Source organism: Misgurnus anguillicaudatus, chromosome 17 (genome assembly GCF_027580225.2).
Source record: "Misgurnus anguillicaudatus chromosome 17, ASM2758022v2, whole genome shotgun sequence".
In the NCBI taxonomy this organism is placed as follows: Eukaryota; Metazoa; Chordata; class Actinopteri; order Cypriniformes; family Cobitidae; genus Misgurnus; species Misgurnus anguillicaudatus.
In genome coordinates, this window is record NC_073353.2 from 40,038,003 (window position 1) to 40,058,645 (window position 20,643).

Here is a 20,643-nt window from a genome sequence, read left to right on the forward strand (position 1 = left end):
ATGTTACATGATGTTAGTTGTTCTAGTGTTGACAGACACAGTATGTCCCTAATATATTTCAATTATATTTTTTGTCCTCTAACCATATCCATAAACATAAGCTTTACAGAAACATGACTTTGAGCATTTCAAATAGCTTTACTGTATTTGTGTTAAAAACATTGACTATGACAAATATAGCCAAACGCATGGACACATTTACTGTAAGCATCAAGTTAATGTTAGCCTGAGAGAAACCTCTGTGGGTGTGAAATGAAGAGCACAGCTCGTACCAGCACAACACTAACACAAGACACACACACACGCGTACACACGAGTGTTTATCTGCCTCTTATATGGCATCAGTAGAATAGACCGGTGGGTGGATGGACAGCTCGTATTCAAGAGCGATTCACAAGGGAAAAAATTAAAATGAACATTTACTCCAAGCATTTTCTCAAAGGACCCACATGACGTCAGCTACGCTCTGCCCTTGTGAGCTATTTTTACAATCTGCTGTGTCTGTCAGTGAAAAAGATCCAGAGACTGTGTGTTTGTCTGACAACCAAAGTAATTACAGTATCTCAATGATAAAAATACATGAGGAGTCAGAGCTCTTGGCATCTCTTAATAGAGACTCTGTATCCTACACATTATTGAAAGTAATACTTTATTTCTCGAGCTGTTTATTTGCAGTAATTATACATTTGCATTCTTAGTTTTGGCTGATAAACAAAAATTTAAATGCGTATGTGGGTGCAGAAGAAGTAATCGGCGTTTACGAGCTATTTTCCTGAAGGATGATGAACAGTGTATATTTTAAATTCTGTATCTGTTTATCTCATGTAGTATCCACTTGTTTAAGGCAGTGGTTCCCAAACTTTTTCAGCGTGTGGCCCCCCTTGTGTACGGTGCATTCCTTCGCGGCCCCCCAAAGAAAATTTGTGACGAAAAATTGTTCTAAAACTCAACATTTGAATAAAAAAATTAAGTTATACCAAAAAGTAGTGATTTTGGTTAGTGGCCTTATTTGTTTAGAATTCATGATAAATAAATTTGTATTTCATAAAATTTCACAAAACTGGGGCCCCCCTGGCACCATCTCGCGGCCCCTCTGGGGCCCAGGCCCCCAGTTTGAAAACCACTGGTTTAAGGCACAGTACGTTTTTTTGTAGTCAGTTATTTTACTCAGAATATCTGTTTTTGTTTTGGTTCATGTGGTGACGCCCACTGCCAATTTACCCAGTAGCGTATTTTGATGGCCTGGTTATAAACAATCCTTGCAAACAATAAAAACATTGCAAATGTATAAATTAGATCAACTTAAGTGTAAGAATGTTGCACACAGTGAGTTTATTAGTATAGATGTTTTTTACTTAAGGTATCTTATGTACATTGTAAAAAATTATTACAGTATGACAACGGTTTGCCAGTATCTTACTAGATTTAAATGTATTTTATTTACTGGCAACAGTTTGTTAAAAGTTAATGAACAATAAACATTAACACGTCTTTATATTTAAAGAATAAAACTAAATTACAGCCTCATGTAAAGCATTCTGGGAACCAAAATCTAAAGAAAAAGAAACAGTAAAAGGTTGACGTCACGTTAAGTCCAAGAAGTGGATGGATCTAAATGCAGCAAACTTTAATAACTTAAATATACAGAAACAGGAATGCATGTCATGGCAAAATAACATAAACAAATGAGGTATACTACAACAACTATAAATGGCCAATAGCTGACCAGATACAATGGCAAACACCGGCTATAAATACACTGACAGTATCAAGGCACTGATCAGGGAGCCAGCCATTTTAAGGGCTGTCTCAATCGCAAAATCTTTCCAGTGCACTGGAACGTTCATTCCCTAAAAATTCCCACAATGCAACACAAAACCAGTGACATCGGGTGCGTTCCACTCCAGTTTTAGACACACACTCGTGAACTTCCCTAAGCACTTCCCCTCGAGGGAATCCCTGTCGCCATTTTGAAGTGCGGTCCACTTCGTCAAGTGGACGAGGGAAGTTTGTATGGACAGACCCTCGCTTCCTTGATTTTGACCAAGGGAGTCTGCTTCATATGTACACTTCATGCAGCTTCATATTCCACAATGCAACACGATTGTGACGTCACTTCAGCAACTCACGCTTTGCACATGGAGGGGGCGGTCTCCACTTTCCATGTGATCAAGGGCTTAGGGCGATCCATTTGAACCCACTTCAAGTGTTCTAGCAGTAGTGGGCAAATGTACAACGTAAGCAATGACGTACATCCGAGTGAACGAGACTGAAGGAAGTTAGCGAGGGAAGTTCATAAAAAAACGAACTGGAACGCAGGGATCGATGGTCCCTATGTTCCCTTGCCGGAAATCATGTGACCTTCTCTGAAGCTCTCCAACTGACAATTGCGCGAGCCAAATCAATAAACTTCATTAAATGCGAACAGAACTTTTATAAAGACAAAGGTTTGTTTTTGTTTTAAATATAAACACACATCACTAGACAGTAAAGGAGGATGGGAGGAGTTTACACTGATGGGCAACTTCTCTCCCTTTTTCAAGGGTCCCTAATAAGGCTGTAACAATAAATCGCGTGTCCCATTAAAAAGACCTGTCTAAAATCTATTCTGAATCTCAAGGCTGCGATTCTGTGTTTCATGCGCAGCCTATACGTGTACTACGGCGTTTTGGTCGGTAAGAATTCCTTATAAATCTAAAATCATTATGAGTCATTTATAACGTGCATTTAAAAAACACTCGTTAAAAAATAATTTAAAATATTCTTTATTATCTTGAAATACCTGAAACAATTTGAAGAACGCCGAATAGTGTTTGTAACGCTACTACTTCTGTGGCACAATTGGAGTTTCTGCACGAAAGCGCCCTCTGGGTTTTGGGTGTGCTGGGATTTCACCGTAATTCATTCAAATTCATTAATTGAGAAAACGCGCATTTGCACGATTAATCGTTACAGTAGTCCCTAAAGTCTGCACTACATGATGTCATCAAAGTGTGGACTCTGTGAAAGTCCACAAGTCCGGATTGTGCCATTTTGGACAGGGCCAACCATGCCAAAACCCTTACAATTGATTTTTGGTTCCCAGAATGGTGTTATTTTATTTTGTTGACTTGTATTTTGTAAAGATAAAGACTTGTTAATGTTTAATGTTCATTTTACTTTGAAGTAAATACCATAAATGTAAATCTATAGTAAGTTATTGGCAAACAGCTGCATAACTACAGTAAAAATTTTTACAGTGTATCTTTTAATCTGGAAGTTGTGGCATTTGACATCAGACTCAACAAGCGGATAGATTATTTCACAGCTAACAGACTTTGATCAAAAACTACAAAACTCAGATTTAAGGAAGCATTTAAAATCATCTTTCTGCATTCATCTTTAATGTCGGTGGTGAGCAGTGGCGGGGCGTGTATTTTACACCTATTCACCTTATTTTTCACGACAACAAGGGCGGCGCCATTTCGCTCATTTTGTCAACGTTCTTCCGGCCGCATAGACGCTGAGACAGTGACTGAAGGCGACGCGTTAAGCTTAAAAAGCTCACTCGAGCGCCTTTATGTTTCTTTCTTACCAATTTTAAGCAAACTGAGGAACACCCTTATCCCAAGTAATGGTTCGACTACGATGTTCCGGTAACTTTAAACCACGCCGGGCGTTGAAAAGGTGGCCAGTTTCAGGTAAGCTATCTTAGCTAACTTTGTGCTCGTTCGCCTAAAGTTAGATTTGTGAAGTCCGTTCTACAAATACACTTAAGATCAGTAACGTTAGTTTATAAAATGCAACTATTTGAATGGTTTTAATTGTCCACCTATAAATGTTTTTCTATTTACGATAGTACAACGAGATATTATAGTACATTGCATTCTTACAGTAGCTCACGTGATTCCTACAAGTTACTGAGATTTCAGATGCTAGAATGTCAGTTCATTTCTCATTCAGATATTGATAATGACCTATTAAACAACGTATTATTTAACACTGAAGTTAAAGGTTGTGTGTATAATGTTACTGTCTCTTTTGAATGCATCTCTCTCTCACACACTGTTCTGTTTAAGTATGGGTGCCATTTATATATTAATTCTCATGATGCAAGTTTATTTTAAATACTAACATAAAAATGTTTATGGTTATATTGTTTTCACAGATGCATTGATGTGTAGTGATGCAGTGGATAACTGTGAGGATGGATGATACAATCAACATGTTCCTAAACTGTGATGCAGAAACACAATGAGAGGATCCATCCGTCTCTGACCAGAACTACACTTTAAAATCACAACTCAACCTGAAGCAACCTACATCTGATATGGGAAAACAATGGTGCAGTTTCCCTGACAGGGCTTATGCTGGTCCCAGGCTAAAATGCATATTTGAGCTACAATAATTTAAAAACACCTTTTACTGACATACCTCAACATATATAAGTGCCATTGTTTTGTCACAAGATGCGCACCAGTCTTGTTTTTTGTAGGGTTTGTTTGTAAAAACTAAAATGTCCTAATATAATTAAATCCTAGTCCTGTAAACCCTGTCCGAGAAACTGCTTCAATGTGTTGAGCTGGCACAAATGTACATATCTCTGCTGAGAAACAACCATCTTTGTGTCAGCTTTACACAGGGTTGATACTGCATCCATTACACAGTTGCCAAGCACTTTACCAGTACATACACCAACAGCTTCCAGATAAACACTTGGGATCAGCTCCTGATGACTCCGATAAAGCTGTGTCTTAATTTATTGCAGGGTGGTCTTGCTTTACCTGTTGTAAAGTTACATTAAACCTTCATATGTGATCAGATGTCATGCAGTGATATTAAACATTTACAGTGTGATCAGATGTTGTGCATTTATATTAAACCTTTACAATGTGATCAGATGTTGTGCGTTTATATTAAACCTTTACAATGTGATCAGATGTTGTGCAGTTATATTAAACATTTACAATGTGATCAGATGTTGTGCAGTTATATTAAACATTTACAATGTGATCAGATGTTGTGCAGTTATATTAAACCTTTACAATGTGATCAGATGTAACCTGCCATGCAGTTATATAAACCTTTACAGTGTTATCAGATATTATCTGTAAGGAATTTCTTAAATCATATGTGAGCTTTGTAGATTTAAAGGATTTAAGTCTGCTGATTTGAAGGAATAAGTGTTGGCAAGTTTGCAAATGAATTCTATCATGGTACCACATAAAAACGAAATAGTTATTGGACTGGCTAAGGTGCACATTTGCTTTAAAAAAGACGAAATCACTGTGTAAATATTGTTAGGCATAAGTACTTTAATAATTTCCAATGCTGATCCTTCAACTCCTGACAGGACGAGGTAATATGTCCCATAGGTTACTTGCCGCGGCCGCTTCATATCGTCTAACCACGAGACGATTGATGGGACGATATAAGACTATCCGAGCGTCTTATGAAGTTTTCTACGTGCTCCTAATTTAAAACATTAACAGCAGTAGCGATATTTGTCATTTGGCTAAAGTTATAGTGAACTACAAACAATCTTCTAACCCCCAAACTAACCACCGAATGCACTGTGCCATATTAGCAGCGGAAGTCGGTTGACAAAATGCGGAAGAGCGAAGAATTAAAAAGGGGCGTGGCGGAATAAGGTGAATAGGCTTTCAGTGGTGTCCTACCTGATTTAATAAGCTACATCTCTTTATACTATCATTATGACGCCACAGCTATATAAGCCATTAATATTGTACTAAAACGCAATATACAGTAGCAGGTTGTTACATCACAGATAGGTGTCTCATGCAGTGAGAATGAATGCCATATATCTACAGATTCCCGTACACAATTCATTCATTTCAGAGTCCTGTACGGTGAGTCATGACAGCGGTAGGGTTGACGCAGGAGTCGTATTCAGCTTCTCTCCACATTCATCTCCTGTATTTCACATCACCTCCTCATGGCCGAGCAGACAGGTTTCCATATGTGCTTGTTTCCTGTTTTTTTTATAACTCAACAGCAATCTTTAAAAGAAGGTGTTAGTTTTATAATGTTTAAAGCTTTGGAAAATTATGTTAAAGCCCATACTGGGGCATTACTGTTGAGCCAGTACGGGATGATGCTTTAATACTTATGGTATATATCACACATAATGTTATATAATCTAACATGTTTTATAATCCAGTTCATCTTTCCTCTGCCTTTTAAAACCATTTATAAGGGAAGGTTATTTCTATTTTAATCTGTTCCATTTTATTTCTGTATACACTATACGGGTGATTCTCACGAAAACTTGGTTTTAAAAATGTCAAGCATGAAAATGTAAAAATTGCTTAAATTTACTTTTTTTCCCGCCAGAAATTGAAAAACAAAGTCTGGAGTAAATGGGAACATTAATTTAAAACTTTTACTTATCATTTAACACTTTTTGTAACATAATTTAAAAAAATAGTCCTAAAAAATCTCATTACCGCAACAGTCAGAAAACATCAACACTGACTATATTTTCAAAATGACATGACAAACCTAAAAGAACATAATTTGGAGATTCTGCACATGCATTTAAAATCAAAGTATTATGCTTCTATTAATTAAATTAACATTTAATAAGCATCTGTTGCGGTAATGATAATCAAAATGTCGTGTAAGCATTCTGACAAGACAATATTTCAAATTAACTGTAAAAAATGATCTTACCTGGTAGCCATCTTGAAGTAACTGGTCCATGTGCTTGGTCACTCAAAATCAAACTTTATTAAAATTCTGTATGTGTGCTTAAACTGTTCTCAAAAAGTGTTGCGGAAGATTACACCATCAGGCATGGACACATCATTTTGCTAATTTTTCTTCATTATTATTATACATGAATATTCAGTAAATATTTTTTCTGTCATCTAAAGTAGTCCAGCAAAACATCCATTAATTTTTTTCTTAATATTTTTGTGTTAATTTTATTAAATTACAACATAACGCATGTTCAAACACAGCCGGACACATTGCGGTAATGAGAATTTCAGCAGAAAATGAGATAAAATTTGCAATTATAAATTCTTATGTTGAAATCACACATTGTGCAAGGTAGAACACAGTATTGTGTTAATTCTGATGCTTTTTAATGTTACTATATTACACATTTTATAGCTAAAATCATTAGTGTTTCAATGGTTTCGTGAGAATCACCCATACATGCATCTCTGTATATATACTTAAAATCTTTTAAAATTGTGGATCAGGCAAATTTTACCATGCCATCTAACAAAATGTCCAGTAAAATATAGACAAACATAATGTGACTAATGATGTCTGGTTGTGTAAACAGGTCACAGGACTCTATACATCGGGGTTCATGTTCCTCTGGGCCGGAAAACTCACAGACGACATCGTCACCATGGACACAAAACCCAGAAGAAAAGCAAACAGAGAGATTCAGGGGTTGAGGATGGACGGGAATCACCATCACACGGTAATCGGGATTCTTAAAAAATAATACTAAACATTAGATAGATTAGATTAGGTAGCTGTCTCTACTTCTATTTTCAGTTTTTTTGTCATCTCTCTGACACCATTTTTATTTTCACTTTCTGTCCTACTTTACTGTCTCTCTCTCTCTCTTTCTGGCCCCTCTCTCTCTCTCGTGCTCTTTCTGGCCCCTCTCTCTCTCTTTCTCTCTCTCGAGTGTGTGCATGTAAGTGGTAAGTGCATGTTGCTCATTTCAGGCCATGAAAGACTGATGATGACTCAGTCCGTAAAAGAACATGATGGATTACTGCAGAACCTTTAGATGACAGAAAATACAGAAAAAACGTCGAGCCGACTCTCAAAACACACTTGTAGGCTAGCCAATCAGCAGTAAGGGGCGTGTCTACTGGCCAACATTGTTGCCTTGGTTGCGTATGTGTGGGGCGGGTCTATCAAAAGAAGGTCCAGATTCTATTGGGGTAGGGGCGTATTTGTTTAGGTGATTTCAAATATCAACATTGGCTTTCAGAGATCATGCACCCCGCCTTTAAGCATGCTCGTATTTTCACATCACGCGTGATGCACATAACTTTACATGATGCGCCGAAAACATATTTTGATATGAGGAGCCACACACACGACGTGATAATACATGTTGTGACGAACTTCACATTGTGTGCCCGCCACTGTTGAAAATACAAGTAACCCAGCATTTTTAGGGTGTACTGCTCACTAATAATGCAGTATATTGGCAACTGTGTTTAGATTATAAAGATTATGTTCTGTTTATAAAGTCAATTTAGAATGTTTTAGGGTTCAAAAATTATTAGTCGGCTACCAACAAATTACAGCTCAGTTTAATAAAGCACTCATTTAAAGATACATTAATGGACATATACGATAAGCACACAGATAAAAACATATAGCCACAAAATGTAAAGCATTGCATTTGCAGCGCAAAAGGTCATGGTTTGAACCCAGGGAACACAATTACTGATGAAAACTGTATAGCTTGTAATGCATTAATAAATAAATGATAATTTATAATACTGTAGTGTGATAATAATTTATTGTTCTTGTCTATGTAATGTTTTATCCAGTCTTTTCTGTATGTTGTCCATATCACACGATACCCCATCACAGCGGGTTCAGTTTCTTCTGGGTACTGAGGATGAGGATGAAGAGCACATACCACATGATCTCTTCACTGAACTAGATGAGATATGTCTCCGTGAGGGAGAAGATGCTGAATGGAGAGAAACCGCCAGGTACTTACTTATCATCTGATTTGAGTGGTACCATGAGACACAGGCATTAAAATTTTATGATGTCGGGACCCCTAAAACATGATGAATGTTTTGTAAGACACTCTCTTCCTAATATATAGTTTTATAGCAGCGTCATGAAGAATACAAACCTTACAAACCCCAGTGAGTGAGATAAAGGGCATCGGAATGAAAAAAAAACACACTGGATATATGTATGTCACAAGAAAGGAAAATAAATGATACTGGCATTTACATTTTACATTTAGGCATTTTCCAGATGCTTTTATCCAAAGCAACCTAATCAATAAAGTGATTTGTCATATGGAGGCAAAAGTGTACTTTTATCCAAAGCAATGTGCTGTGCATTCCTATACATAAACATTTTATTAACTTGTAATGTGTGTTTCCTGGGTATTAAACTCATGACCTTGTGCATTGCCAATGCATTGCTGTACAAGTTAAACTACAGGAACACAATCTATCCGAGCGTGCGTGATGTATAATACAGTATATTACATCTGTTGAGCGGCATTCATCTAAAAGAGCTACATTAGGTTTATATAAACAACAGTTGTTGTGCAATATTTGTATGTGTGGTAATTTAAGACTCATACAACAGTAAGGCTAAATACAGATTTTATAATGATGACAGTTGATACATTGTCATATGGTGTCACATTTTTAATTGCAAGTGCACAGGTTTTGCTATTTTATTTGAATAAGACATTGATGCTGTCATCTTTGTTGCTTTATGTTTTAAAACATGAGACAGCAGCATCTTGAAACGCTGCGGGAGTCTGTGTCTCATTGTCTGTGTTTCATTGTCCAGGTGGCTAAAGTTTGAAGAGGACGTGGAGGACGGAGGAGAGAGATGGAGTAAACCGTACGTTGCTACTCTCTCTCTACACAGCCTGTTTGAGCTCCGGAGCTGCATCATTAATGGAAGCGTCATGCTAGACATGAAAGCCAATTCACTGGAGGAGATCGCCGGTAAACACACACTTTCTGTCTAATGCATGCATAGGGAGATCACTTAAAAGGCAACGTCCTATAGGTCAAAAATAACCTTTGTTTCATACAAACATACAAAGTGCACAAGAGCCTCGAATGATTTGAATAAACGTTGACATTAATTCTATAATATGCACCAAAATCGGAACATGCAGTTAAATGACACAAAGTAATATTTCAGTTAGAGATTAAGTTATTTATAGTCCTTCTGATATGCAGAAATTTATATTATTTTTAATCAAGATGTCTTATGTTATTTTGCATTGTTTGCATTGAGCTTGTTGCAGTGCATTCTGGGATTGTGTTAACCACGTCGTCTTTGTGTTATGCCGCCTTAGAATTTGTCCAAAAGAAGGCCAAATCATTTTAATGTTTGCTATCTCTGGTCACATGAGATTCCTCTGTCAAATTATCACATTGTAATAGGCTGTGGATGTATCACAGAGGAACACTTTAAACACTTCATTCTCTGTGGGATTTGTGTAAGACAGCTCAACCTATGTGTACGGCACCACACTGTTTAAAGCTCAGGTAATTGTCTCATATGTACAAAGTTCAGCTTCTGAGCTTCAGGATTTGAAGATTTGAGAGTTTTGAAGTGTTGCACATTTTTAACATTGAGAATTATATAATATTTAGTGTAGACTAGCTACTTAAAAATCACATCAAGACACCATGGTACAGGCTGATGCTATGTTAGGAATTCCTCCGTCGATTTATTATTCAGGGTAAAAATAAATAATACTGAACTTTGGTGAATCATATGAACACAAAAAAACATAGCGTTTGCTGTAAAACATGTATAGTTGTACAGATATAATCATATGAACATGCAAAATCTATATTCATATTTCATATGAAGAGCTTAGATGCAAGTGTGTCTGACGTTTTCTTGTAAATTAGAATTTTTGATCAGACTGAATGGATTCTGGATGGATTTCTGAATGACCTGAGGCCGTGATTAAGCAGATTTGAAGCTAATGTATTTGATGAACGTTACGTATAATATGTGCCGATGGCATTCGGTTAGTTTCATTATATCATTTTTGACAGAAGTGGTGTGTAGGGGCTTTTGCATCTGAGCTCCTCATATACTTCCCTAGATGTTAGAAATAAGATGAAAATCTTGCCCTCATTCCAAACTTATAATGTGCTATTTTTCCGGTGAAACACAGGTATGTGACCCGTGCTGGCAAAATGAGTCAGAATGAGCAAATATTGAAAAATTAGTTATTTATATATTGACATTCTCTATAAAAAAGTTCAAAACAATGTATAATTTGTTGAAATCTGACAGAAAATGTCAGAACTACACCTATTTGAAGTTAAAAAAAATTTAAAGGTTCAAAAACAAAATCACTGCATCCAATGCAAAAAAGACTTTCTTACTTAGTATTTTTGTATTGTTTTTAATAAAAAAATCTTAAATCAAGATGCATTTTTTGGTGAGTAAAATGTCCTAAGAAAATAAATCTAGTTTTTAGACAAAAAATATAAAATTTAAGTGAATATGTTACTAAAACAAGCAAAAATCTGCCAATGGGGTAAGAAAAAAAATCTTGAAATAAGTTTAGTTTTTTTAAAAAATACTTAATTTAAGAAAAAATCTTACCCCATTTTTTTGCTTGTTTTATGCAAAAATTTAATTTTATATTTTTTGTCTAAAAACTAGACTTATTTTCTTAGGTCATTTGCTCACCAAGAAAACGTATCTTGATTTAAGAATTTTTAGATATTTGTAGTTAGAACAAGACAAAAACACTACACTGAAAAAATACTTTCTTAGTTCGTATTTTTGTCTTGTTTTAAGCACAAATATCTAACAATTTTCAAGTCAAGATGCATTTTCTTGATGAGCGGAATAACCTAATAAAATAAGTCTAGTTTCAAGACAAAGGATATCAAATTTAAGTGAGTTTGTGGATTAAAAAATCTGCCAATGGGGTAAGCAAAAAAATATTTTTTTAACACTTAATTCAAGAAAAATGTGCTCACCTCATTGGCAGATTTTTTGCTTGTTTTATCCACAAATTCACTTAAATTTGATGCATTTTGTCTTAAAACTAGATTTATTTTCTTAGGTAATTTTGCTCATCAAGAAAAAAACATCTTTATTTAAGAATTTTTAGATATTTGTACTGAAAACAAGACAAGAAAACTAAGTAAGAAAGTCATATTTTGCAGTATAAGAAAGAAAGAAATTTAAAAATCACCAGTAAAACTATTAGATTTGGCACACACAAAGTCAAAAACAATATCTATAGAAACAAGAAACTTTTTTCTTTCTTTCTATATTTTCTTTTTTATTGTTTGATTGACAGTGAGACAGACAGCTTTACTGTAATGCAAGTTATCTAATTAATATAACATCAGATCTTTTTTTCACAACAGTTAAGCAAACATTCACTTAAGATATAACAATTTATATCTGCATGAATTCTTGTCAAAACAGATATTTTTTAAACGGTAATTATGTGTGTATATTTTGGGTCCGTGCGCTTATGTGTGTGTATGCTTCGGATCTGTCAGTCAATGCGAGGAAGATGAAATCAATCAGGTCCTGAATTTTATCCCTCATAAAGGGATAGTTTACATAAAAATTCAAATGATCTCACTATGTTCTCACTCTCATGTTGTTACAAACCTTTATAAATTTCTTTGTTCTGATAAACAAGAAGGAAGATATTTTAAAGGAATGTTTGTAACCAAACCCCATTTACTTCTATAGTAGGAATAAAGAATACTATGAAAGTGAATGGTGCTCATGAACGGTTTGGTTACAATCATTGCTCAAAATATCTTCCTTCGTGTTCATCAGAACAAAGAAATGTATACTATCCCTTTAAAACCTATTTTAACATCAAGTAAGTCCTGCACTTTATTTTTTAAATTTTGCATGTTTTAAAACCGAAACCAAAATGTCAGACGCGCAAGAGGATGGACACGCAACTTTGTATTAGATTAAACATTTAGGACAGTACACCTTTTAGAAACATACAAATAAAGATAATTTTAGATGTTTAATGACTATTTAGAGCATTGAGGTTGCTAGACGAGGTCTTAATGTAGCGTACTTATTTTATGAAAACCTCAAAGTATTTATACTTTCTTTTACATGTAGCTCAAAATTAGTCACAAATGTATTTTAAGAATTAGTTTAATTTATTTGTTATGTTGTGTGCTGAATGTTTCAGATATGGTGCTGGATCAACAGGAAGTATCTGGACATCTAGAGGATGATGTTCGGAAGAAGATCAAAGATGCTCTTTTGAAGCATCACCACCATCAGAATCAGAAGAAACTGGCCAACCGCATTCCTATCGTCCGCTCGTTCGCCGACATCGGCAAGAAGCAATCTGAGACCAACTGCGTGGACAAAAACGGTATTCATTGTCCTTAGCACAGAAAATTTAAGAGATGACCCATAAATGTGATCCACTCTGTGAAAATCCAGCTAAAGTCATTTTATTTGTGACTTACTTGTTTTACATAAACTCATCCTACATAATGTAAAGTCTATTCTATGAAAATATAACCTTGATATCTTTAAAGGAGACTTTTAAAAAAAGATGTAAAATAAATCTTTGGTGTCCCCAGAGTACATATGTGAAGTTTTAGCTCAAAATACCATATAGATAATTTATTATAACATGTTAAAATTTCCACTTTGTGGGTGTGAGCAAAAATTTGCTGTTTTAAATGCAAATGAGCTGATAATGCAAACACTGATCACCATAATGGTGGTTTGTTTAAATTGAAATTGTGCTGTCAATTATTTTCTATCTCTCTCTGCACTTAATGTCAGTGCCGTGGTTGGATAGTGCCGATTAAGGGGCTGTATTATTATAATAAGATCCCCTTCTGACATCAGAAGGGGAGCCACACTTTGATGCTCTATATCTCATCATTAGATTATGAGACTTTAGTCTGGATTTCATAGACAGGGTCACATATAATATATCAGATGACTGTCTGTCAGTTTGGCTGAAGAACAAGCGCTTTTCATAGTTGTCAAGTTGGACTGCTTCTGTATTACACATCATCAAGTTCCCTTTAGAGAAAGCAGAGGAACCCAAAGATGTTTATGTTCAACTGGATGCAGAAGGAAAACAGAATGATGGCGTGTAAATCTGATGTATAAATGATGTTTGATTGGCCAGAATACTGAATTGTGAGTACTACGTTCTTATCAGTAGTTGAAAACATTATTACATTTTCTAATGTACAGTGTTTAATGGCCATTTGCACCAGTTTTGTATTCCGTCATTTGATCTTAGTCAATGCAGAACCCCAGAGGAAAACGTTATTGCTTACAAATTGCTCCTTCATGTGCTGGAAACTTGATGGATTTCTGATGCAAGCAGGTCAATGAGGGAAAGGCATCATCAGGCATCATTATTCATAAAAGATCATCTGTACGGTTGTTGTTCTTATCATCCCTGCTGTCTGGTGTTATCACATGCATATGCACAGCGTGCTGTTTAAACGTACCAGATTATCAAGCTTAATACACAGAGTCTCATTCAATGGTGGTTGCAAGAAGTCTTTAAAGAGTACGTATTATCCGATTCACGGTTTTACAGTGTATATTAGTACATGTTAACGATATGCAAATCCCAAAGTAAACGATGACGCGAGTTATCGTCTCCAACGTAAGTTTTTTTCTTGGACTACAACAAACCATAGACTGTAAAAAAGATGGACAACGCGACATCGCCTCCTTCCATAGTAATGAATTAAAGCCAAAAATGTCCGACCATGGTCGCCGCCATGTTATATAAAAACGTCAATTTGGAGCCAAGGCATGCGCAGAAGAATCATCCGTGGAGCCAGACGCGGAGCCAGGGTATCAAACTTCCGCCCAAATGCTCACGCGCCCAATTCAACAACGCCAAACATAAAGACACGCCCCGTTTCTATAGCATCAAATTACTAGCTAAAATGAAACTTATCACAAAAATGAACACTTGAAAATATATCAACGTGATAACAACTACCTCAAAGGGCCAAAAAAACATATTTCAGAATTTTTATTGGAAGTGTAAATAATTTTTTTATTTAGAGCAGAGTCCCATTCGTTTGAATGTAGAGGGCGGGTTTATGACTTGCAGCCAGCCACCAGGGGGCGATCAAAGAGCTAGCGGCTTCACTTTTCAAGACGTACGAGGTACACCCGCAACAAACATATAGATTGTAGGCAACCATTTACTTCCTGGGCCGGTTGATGTGGACACGACGGTCATTATCATAATCCCGCCCACTTCTGACATACAGCCTGTAAGTAGTTTTATAACAAGTAACAAGTTTTGTTGTTTGTCGTTTCTACGATCACAAATGCAGACATGGTTTTATGTTTTAGTATCCTTACCTTACCAATCCGTTACGTTCTGCTCAAGCTGTGCTGCTAAAGTTGATGGATCAGCTTGGTCATCTGCATTTTCTGGGTCAGATTGGGCTCGTATTAATAAGGTAGTAAAGACGATATTAACTCCTGTCAGTATTGCATTGTTGTGAGTAATCTTCAAAACATGGTAATAAGTGTCACATTTCCGGCTGACGTCAGAGGTATTCAGGCCAATCAAAACGTACAGATTAGCTGGCCAATCAGGGAGCTTTTCAGATCGGTGAGCTTTGTACAAAATTATGTGTTTCAGGGAGGCAGCGCATAGTGTACGGTTTTTTAACCATAAACCATGCGAGCACATTGTATTATACCAAATACATTTTTTAGCAACGAAATAGGTGCTCTTTAATATTACTTTTGAAAAGGATTGTAACCCCACCTAAGTTTAAATTCCTTATTAACAGCCCCTTGCTCTGGTTATTAACTTGATCATAAGTTCAGGATGACTCTTGTATTCATTAAACACAAGGAAAAAGAATTTAAGAGATTCAAATTTAAATGTGATTGTGACTCCCAAAACTTGGAGTGGAGTGTTTATGGGCGTGCCAGTAAACTCTTACGTTTTTGTATTTTTGTTATATGTATATGTGTGTGTTTGTGTGTGTGTGTGTATCTGACAGGCACTTCATCTTATCTCTTTAAGTCTTCTCTGTGGCGATCAGTTCATTCTGATGGAGATGGGTGTCAGGTCTCACCCTGCTCTCCATGTTGGCTCCTCTGCTGCTCCTCCAGTGTCTCCATCACCTCACCTCTTCCCTCCTCATCCACATCCACTCACCCGTCCCACAACCTTATCTCTACAGGTCCCACTTTCGACCTGAAAACAGAGGACAGCTCGGATCCAGGCAACGTTTCTTGAGAGTCTTTCGCTTCTGCTGTAGTTCTTCCTAAAACATAAGCGGTGAAGGTGTTTGTCTTGGCAAATAGGTTGCACTTGGGCAAGCCTGAATTAGAGGCTTCAAAATATTAGTAACACATCTTACCACCAGACGAGGCTTGCTTTGTCCTACGTTTTGAAGCTGTTTACGCTGTAAACACACCAAAGATGTGCATGAACACTAACCACACTGCAAAAAATTATTTTCATGAAAAAATTGTCTTAGTATTTTTGTCTTGTTTTCAGTAAAAATATCTAAAAATTCTTAAATTAAGATGTTTTTTCTTAATAAGCAAAATGACCCAAGAAAATAAGTCTAGTTTTTAGACCAAATATATAAAATTTTTCTTGAATTTAGTGTTTAAGAAAAATGTTCAAGTTGTTTTTGCTTACCCCATTGGCAGATTTTTTTGCTTGTTTTATGCACAAAATCACTTTAATTTGATATTTTTGGTCTAAAAACTAGACTTATTTTCTTGGGTCGATTTGCTCATCAAGAAAAACATCTTAATTTAAGAATTTTTGGATATTTTTACTAAAAACAAAGCAAGACATTTTTCAAATATTTTTTTGCAGTGCACAGACAAACGACCCAGGAAAATAAGTCTAGTTTTTAGACCAAAAATATCCAATTCAAACAAGCAAAAATATCTGCCAATGGGGTAAGCAAATTTGTCTTTAAATTTAGTGTTTAAGAAAAATGTTCAAGATTTTTTGCTTACCCCATTGACAGATTGTTATGCTTGTTTTATGCACAAAATCATTTAATTTTCTCGGGTCATTTTGCTCATCAAGAAAAAGCATCTTAATTTAATAATTTTTTGATATTTTTACAAAAATACTAAGAATTTTTTTTATTGAAAATCATTTGTTGCAGTGCATTGGTTTAAAAAAATTAACATCACTGCAAAAAACATATGCATGCAGTTTTTTTATACAAAATAAGATCAAGATTAATCACATTACAAGGTGGCTTTGATGTAACAAACAGATGGTATATAAAAAAAATGATCTGCTACATCAAAGGTCAGCCTTTTCTTCACAAACCTTTGATACCTGAACAAGCCGGTCTTTATTTTTCCAGCAGTTTTTCTCAGCCTGACCAGATCACAAACCCTTCATAATATTAAACCTGTTTAAAGACAAAATGCTTTTTCCACGGCTGATTGTACCTCTTAAAATAGTACTGTGTTTAACAATTCACATTTAATCAATATCATTTACTATTAACATTATGCTAATATCACAATATTACGCTACTTATATCAGTAGAAGTATCATTTTGCAGATATTTTTATTATGTAAAGAATATGCAGAACATGTATTACCTTTATACAGGGCTTATGTTTAGGATGTTTGCCAGCTTCCCACACGCTAATGCGAGCACATGAAGACCAGCAGACCTCTTCGTTCTGTTCAGAACATCATTAGTGCAGTAATTCATACCGCGTGCTGAGCCAAAGCCAGATTAAAACAGCAGCGGTTATGAGTAATATAGAAAACCTGTCTGTGCGGCATATGAGACGATAATGTCCTGCATGCATTGAACCTTTAGAGACATGAACGAACATGTAGAGCGAACTCTTCATAGAGTTTGGATAAATTGATGCTTTGTGATCTGTATCCATTTTTATAGAGTTGCTGTAGTGAGCATACTGGCAAAAATGTGAAAATGAATACTAGTCATCTTCTTTCTGTCCACTGTTAATGTCAGAGATCCATTGTGATGGTTGAAAGATGTTTGGGATCATAGCAGACCACCATTACTATCATCTTCTCTCTTACTACTTGAATCAATCCTCATCTGCCACTCAAAGACATTATTTTTCAGATACAACCAATGCTAATATCACTGCAGGGTTCTCCTTTTTTATATGAAGCATCACATTATGTCTCCATCTTACAAAAGCAACAGACCAGTATACCTGTGTGCATCTTATTGAGTTATTTTTGAGACCAAGGGCCCTGTGAATTTAAACCACATTTTCTGTAAGCCATGGTTCACATGTGAACTTCCCTGCTGAAAAAAAACATCATATGAGCAAGACCAACATAATTTGTGTCATGGTGCTTGTTTGCTGGTGACCACCATCTAAACCAGCACCTAACCAGCATGGGAATTATGCTGGTCTATGTTGTTTTTTTTTCTCAGCAGGTTAGTAGTAAATCATTTGACTTTACTGTTGAGATGTTTTGCTGTGATGGATTAGCATTGATGTTGTATGGATTGATAGATTGTGCTCTCGTGGTTTTTGGTGAAATGATTGTCCGAGCTCTATCATGTTTCTGTTTCTCCAGGACAGATGATTTCCCCACAGCCCCAACCCATCACCACAGAAGGCAAAAGTGATGTCAGTCGTGAGAACAGCGCTGTAGACTTCAGTAAGGTAATAATACTGCTAAAAAGTTTGTGTATCATCCCTCAATATCTCACTACAGAGGCAAAATGACACACTGCTGCTGGCAAAATTGATGTTCTGATGTGTTCTTATTATGTGAGAAAAGTCTTGTAATGGACACATACACATTTAGAGCACACATACCCTTTAACCCAGTAAATCAGTTACTGGCTTTTATGTCTTTTCTAAAACTTTATTTTAATAAAACTAGTTTATACCACTGCTATACTGATCTATATTCTGATCTTTTATAAATCACGACCCTCTTTCCCTGTGCTCTGGGAAATCAACTTTGAGAAACACATTTTAAAAAGCACAGAGAAGTTAAGAAGGGGAGAACCAGGGAAAAAGTAACGAAAAATCACAAAAGTGATTTTCTCGGAGCCATGATTACATTTGAAGAGTTTGGTTCCAAAACGCAATAAATCCATTTTGACAAATTTCGGTAAAAACGTGTTTTCTATACCAAGAAAGTGACAAGATGAAAACCACTATTTTCTGTTACAAACTTTCCCATAGCATCTTTAGGTTATAAAAACATAAAAAATTCAAATCCATAACTTGATTTTCAAAGATTTATTATAAAACCGAATAATTTTTCCACAAAATACAATAAATCCATGACAGTTTTTGTTTCAAAATGCTAGAAATCTATTAATTCAATATATAAATGTGCATTCATCTTTGCCATATTATATTCATTTAGTTGAACAGTTCTACACACTGATTAAAAAAATAAACATTAATGGCATTAATCAAAACACTTACTTTGTCATATTAAGATCACTGTCATTGCTGCGGTTATACTTGACGTCGTCACTTAACGTTTTTCACAGCGATCAGCTGTAAAATGTTTTGGTCCTGCTTGATTTTCGTTGACTTTGAGTAAAATAATGTAAAGTTTTTCATAAGATCCCCTGGGGTCACTTTGTTAGCATGAGAAACTTGATGCTGTCGGGAGATAAGCACCAGTCCCCCGAGTGCTTCACGTAAATTATTAGATATTGATGATAATCTTTCCCGTCACAGAAAACAACCACAGGTTTATCAATGCCATTAAAGTATTATTTTGTTTTGTTTGTTGATCACGAAGTACAAAGTAGATGAGGAAAACTAGGACTCCGTGTACTCAGCGCACTGTCATTGTTTGTTTACATTGCGTGACTGGTGGGCTGTAATTTCTGGAATGGATTTATTGCGTTCTGTAAAAAGGAGGAGTGGCGTTTATCGCATTTTGGGAAAAAAGGGAAAAAAGATGACAGAATAACACAGCGGATATTGGATTTTGCGTAAAATTAATTATTTACTTTTAAATACTGACCTGATATAATACTGATTTTGGCAGTAACTCAATGGCGTTTATCGCGTTTTGGAACCAAACTCTTCATTTGCATTTCAAACTATGACAGCATCTTTAGCACACAACCCTTAATAGAGCTGACAAATATTGCGTTATTTCCTCACTGTTTTGCGCGTGTAGGTCCAGAAAGCTGTTTTTAACCATGATAAGTTAATTCCTAAAGCGGTAATTTTTTCTGATCACGTGTTGTGCTTTTCGTTTCATGTGTTAAAGTACTGATTCATCTACAGGTTATTTAGTGCTCTAACACATTCTGAAGTTTGACTTCTCAGAGTTTTTTTTTTTTTAAATAAAAGTAAATTGGGTTTAAATGTCAGGAGTTCCTGTCAGGATGAAAGTAAAACTTGTTTCTTTTGTCCAGCTGTAATACTGTTGCATTAAGTTGCACATTTATATTATTCTAATTTGATTTAATTAACTTTTCATAATGCTCATACAAATCAAATGTAATTTCATTCTTTTTTTTGCAAAGATAAATGACAAAATATGTTTACAGTTACATATTAATGAGGTCATAGTACATGTATATTTACTAAAAAACAAGTGTAACACAAAAATCTAGTTCTGTTGGGTTACTTTTGACCCATCCGCAACTTATGTTCAAAGTGAAATTATACTGAAGTCATTTTACATTTGTTTTAAATTGCACCTGGTTTTGATAGACGACATTTGTGAGATATTGACCGGCAGAAATATATCTCAGTCTAAAACATCTTTCTGAAAAATGGTACTTTCGCTCCTGCTCTCCCCTACTTCTGTAGATTTACTATGATTTACCATGGTGAACCTTTGTTCTGGGATGAGGATTAATATTTTAAACCCAATGTCAGGTCTGTTGTGTTAAGTGGTTCTTATGGTTGTGATGTCATGAACAGAAGCTGTTGTGCTGT

The 20,643-nt window shown here is 35.6% G+C and overlaps 1 protein-coding gene and 1 long non-coding RNA gene across 3 annotated transcripts in view; both read left to right on the plus strand.

The window, feature by feature from the left end:
• Window positions 1–20,643, plus strand: part of slc4a10b (solute carrier family 4 member 10b) — a 69,835-nt gene that overhangs the window by 24,526 nt on the left and 24,666 nt on the right. Inside the window, exons 4-9 of one of the 2 annotated variants that reach the window (XM_073854761.1) lie at window positions 7,295–7,430; window positions 8,556–8,702; window positions 9,532–9,692; window positions 12,908–13,096; window positions 15,738–15,962; window positions 18,293–18,381. In XM_073854761.1, the coding sequence (XP_073710862.1) occupies window positions 7,295–7,430; window positions 8,556–8,702; window positions 9,532–9,692; window positions 12,908–13,096; window positions 15,738–15,962; window positions 18,293–18,381 (947 nt within the window). The remainder of the gene's footprint in view (window positions 1–7,294; window positions 7,431–8,555; window positions 8,703–9,531; window positions 9,693–12,907; window positions 13,097–15,737; window positions 15,963–18,292; window positions 18,382–20,643) is intronic. The other variant, XM_073854760.1, reaches the window with a different exon arrangement.
• On the plus strand, window positions 3,429–4,875 carry LOC141350211 (uncharacterized). The gene is made up of 2 exons (XR_012358205.1): window positions 3,429–3,680; window positions 4,148–4,875. It is a non-coding gene; the product is annotated as an uncharacterized lncRNA (long non-coding RNA).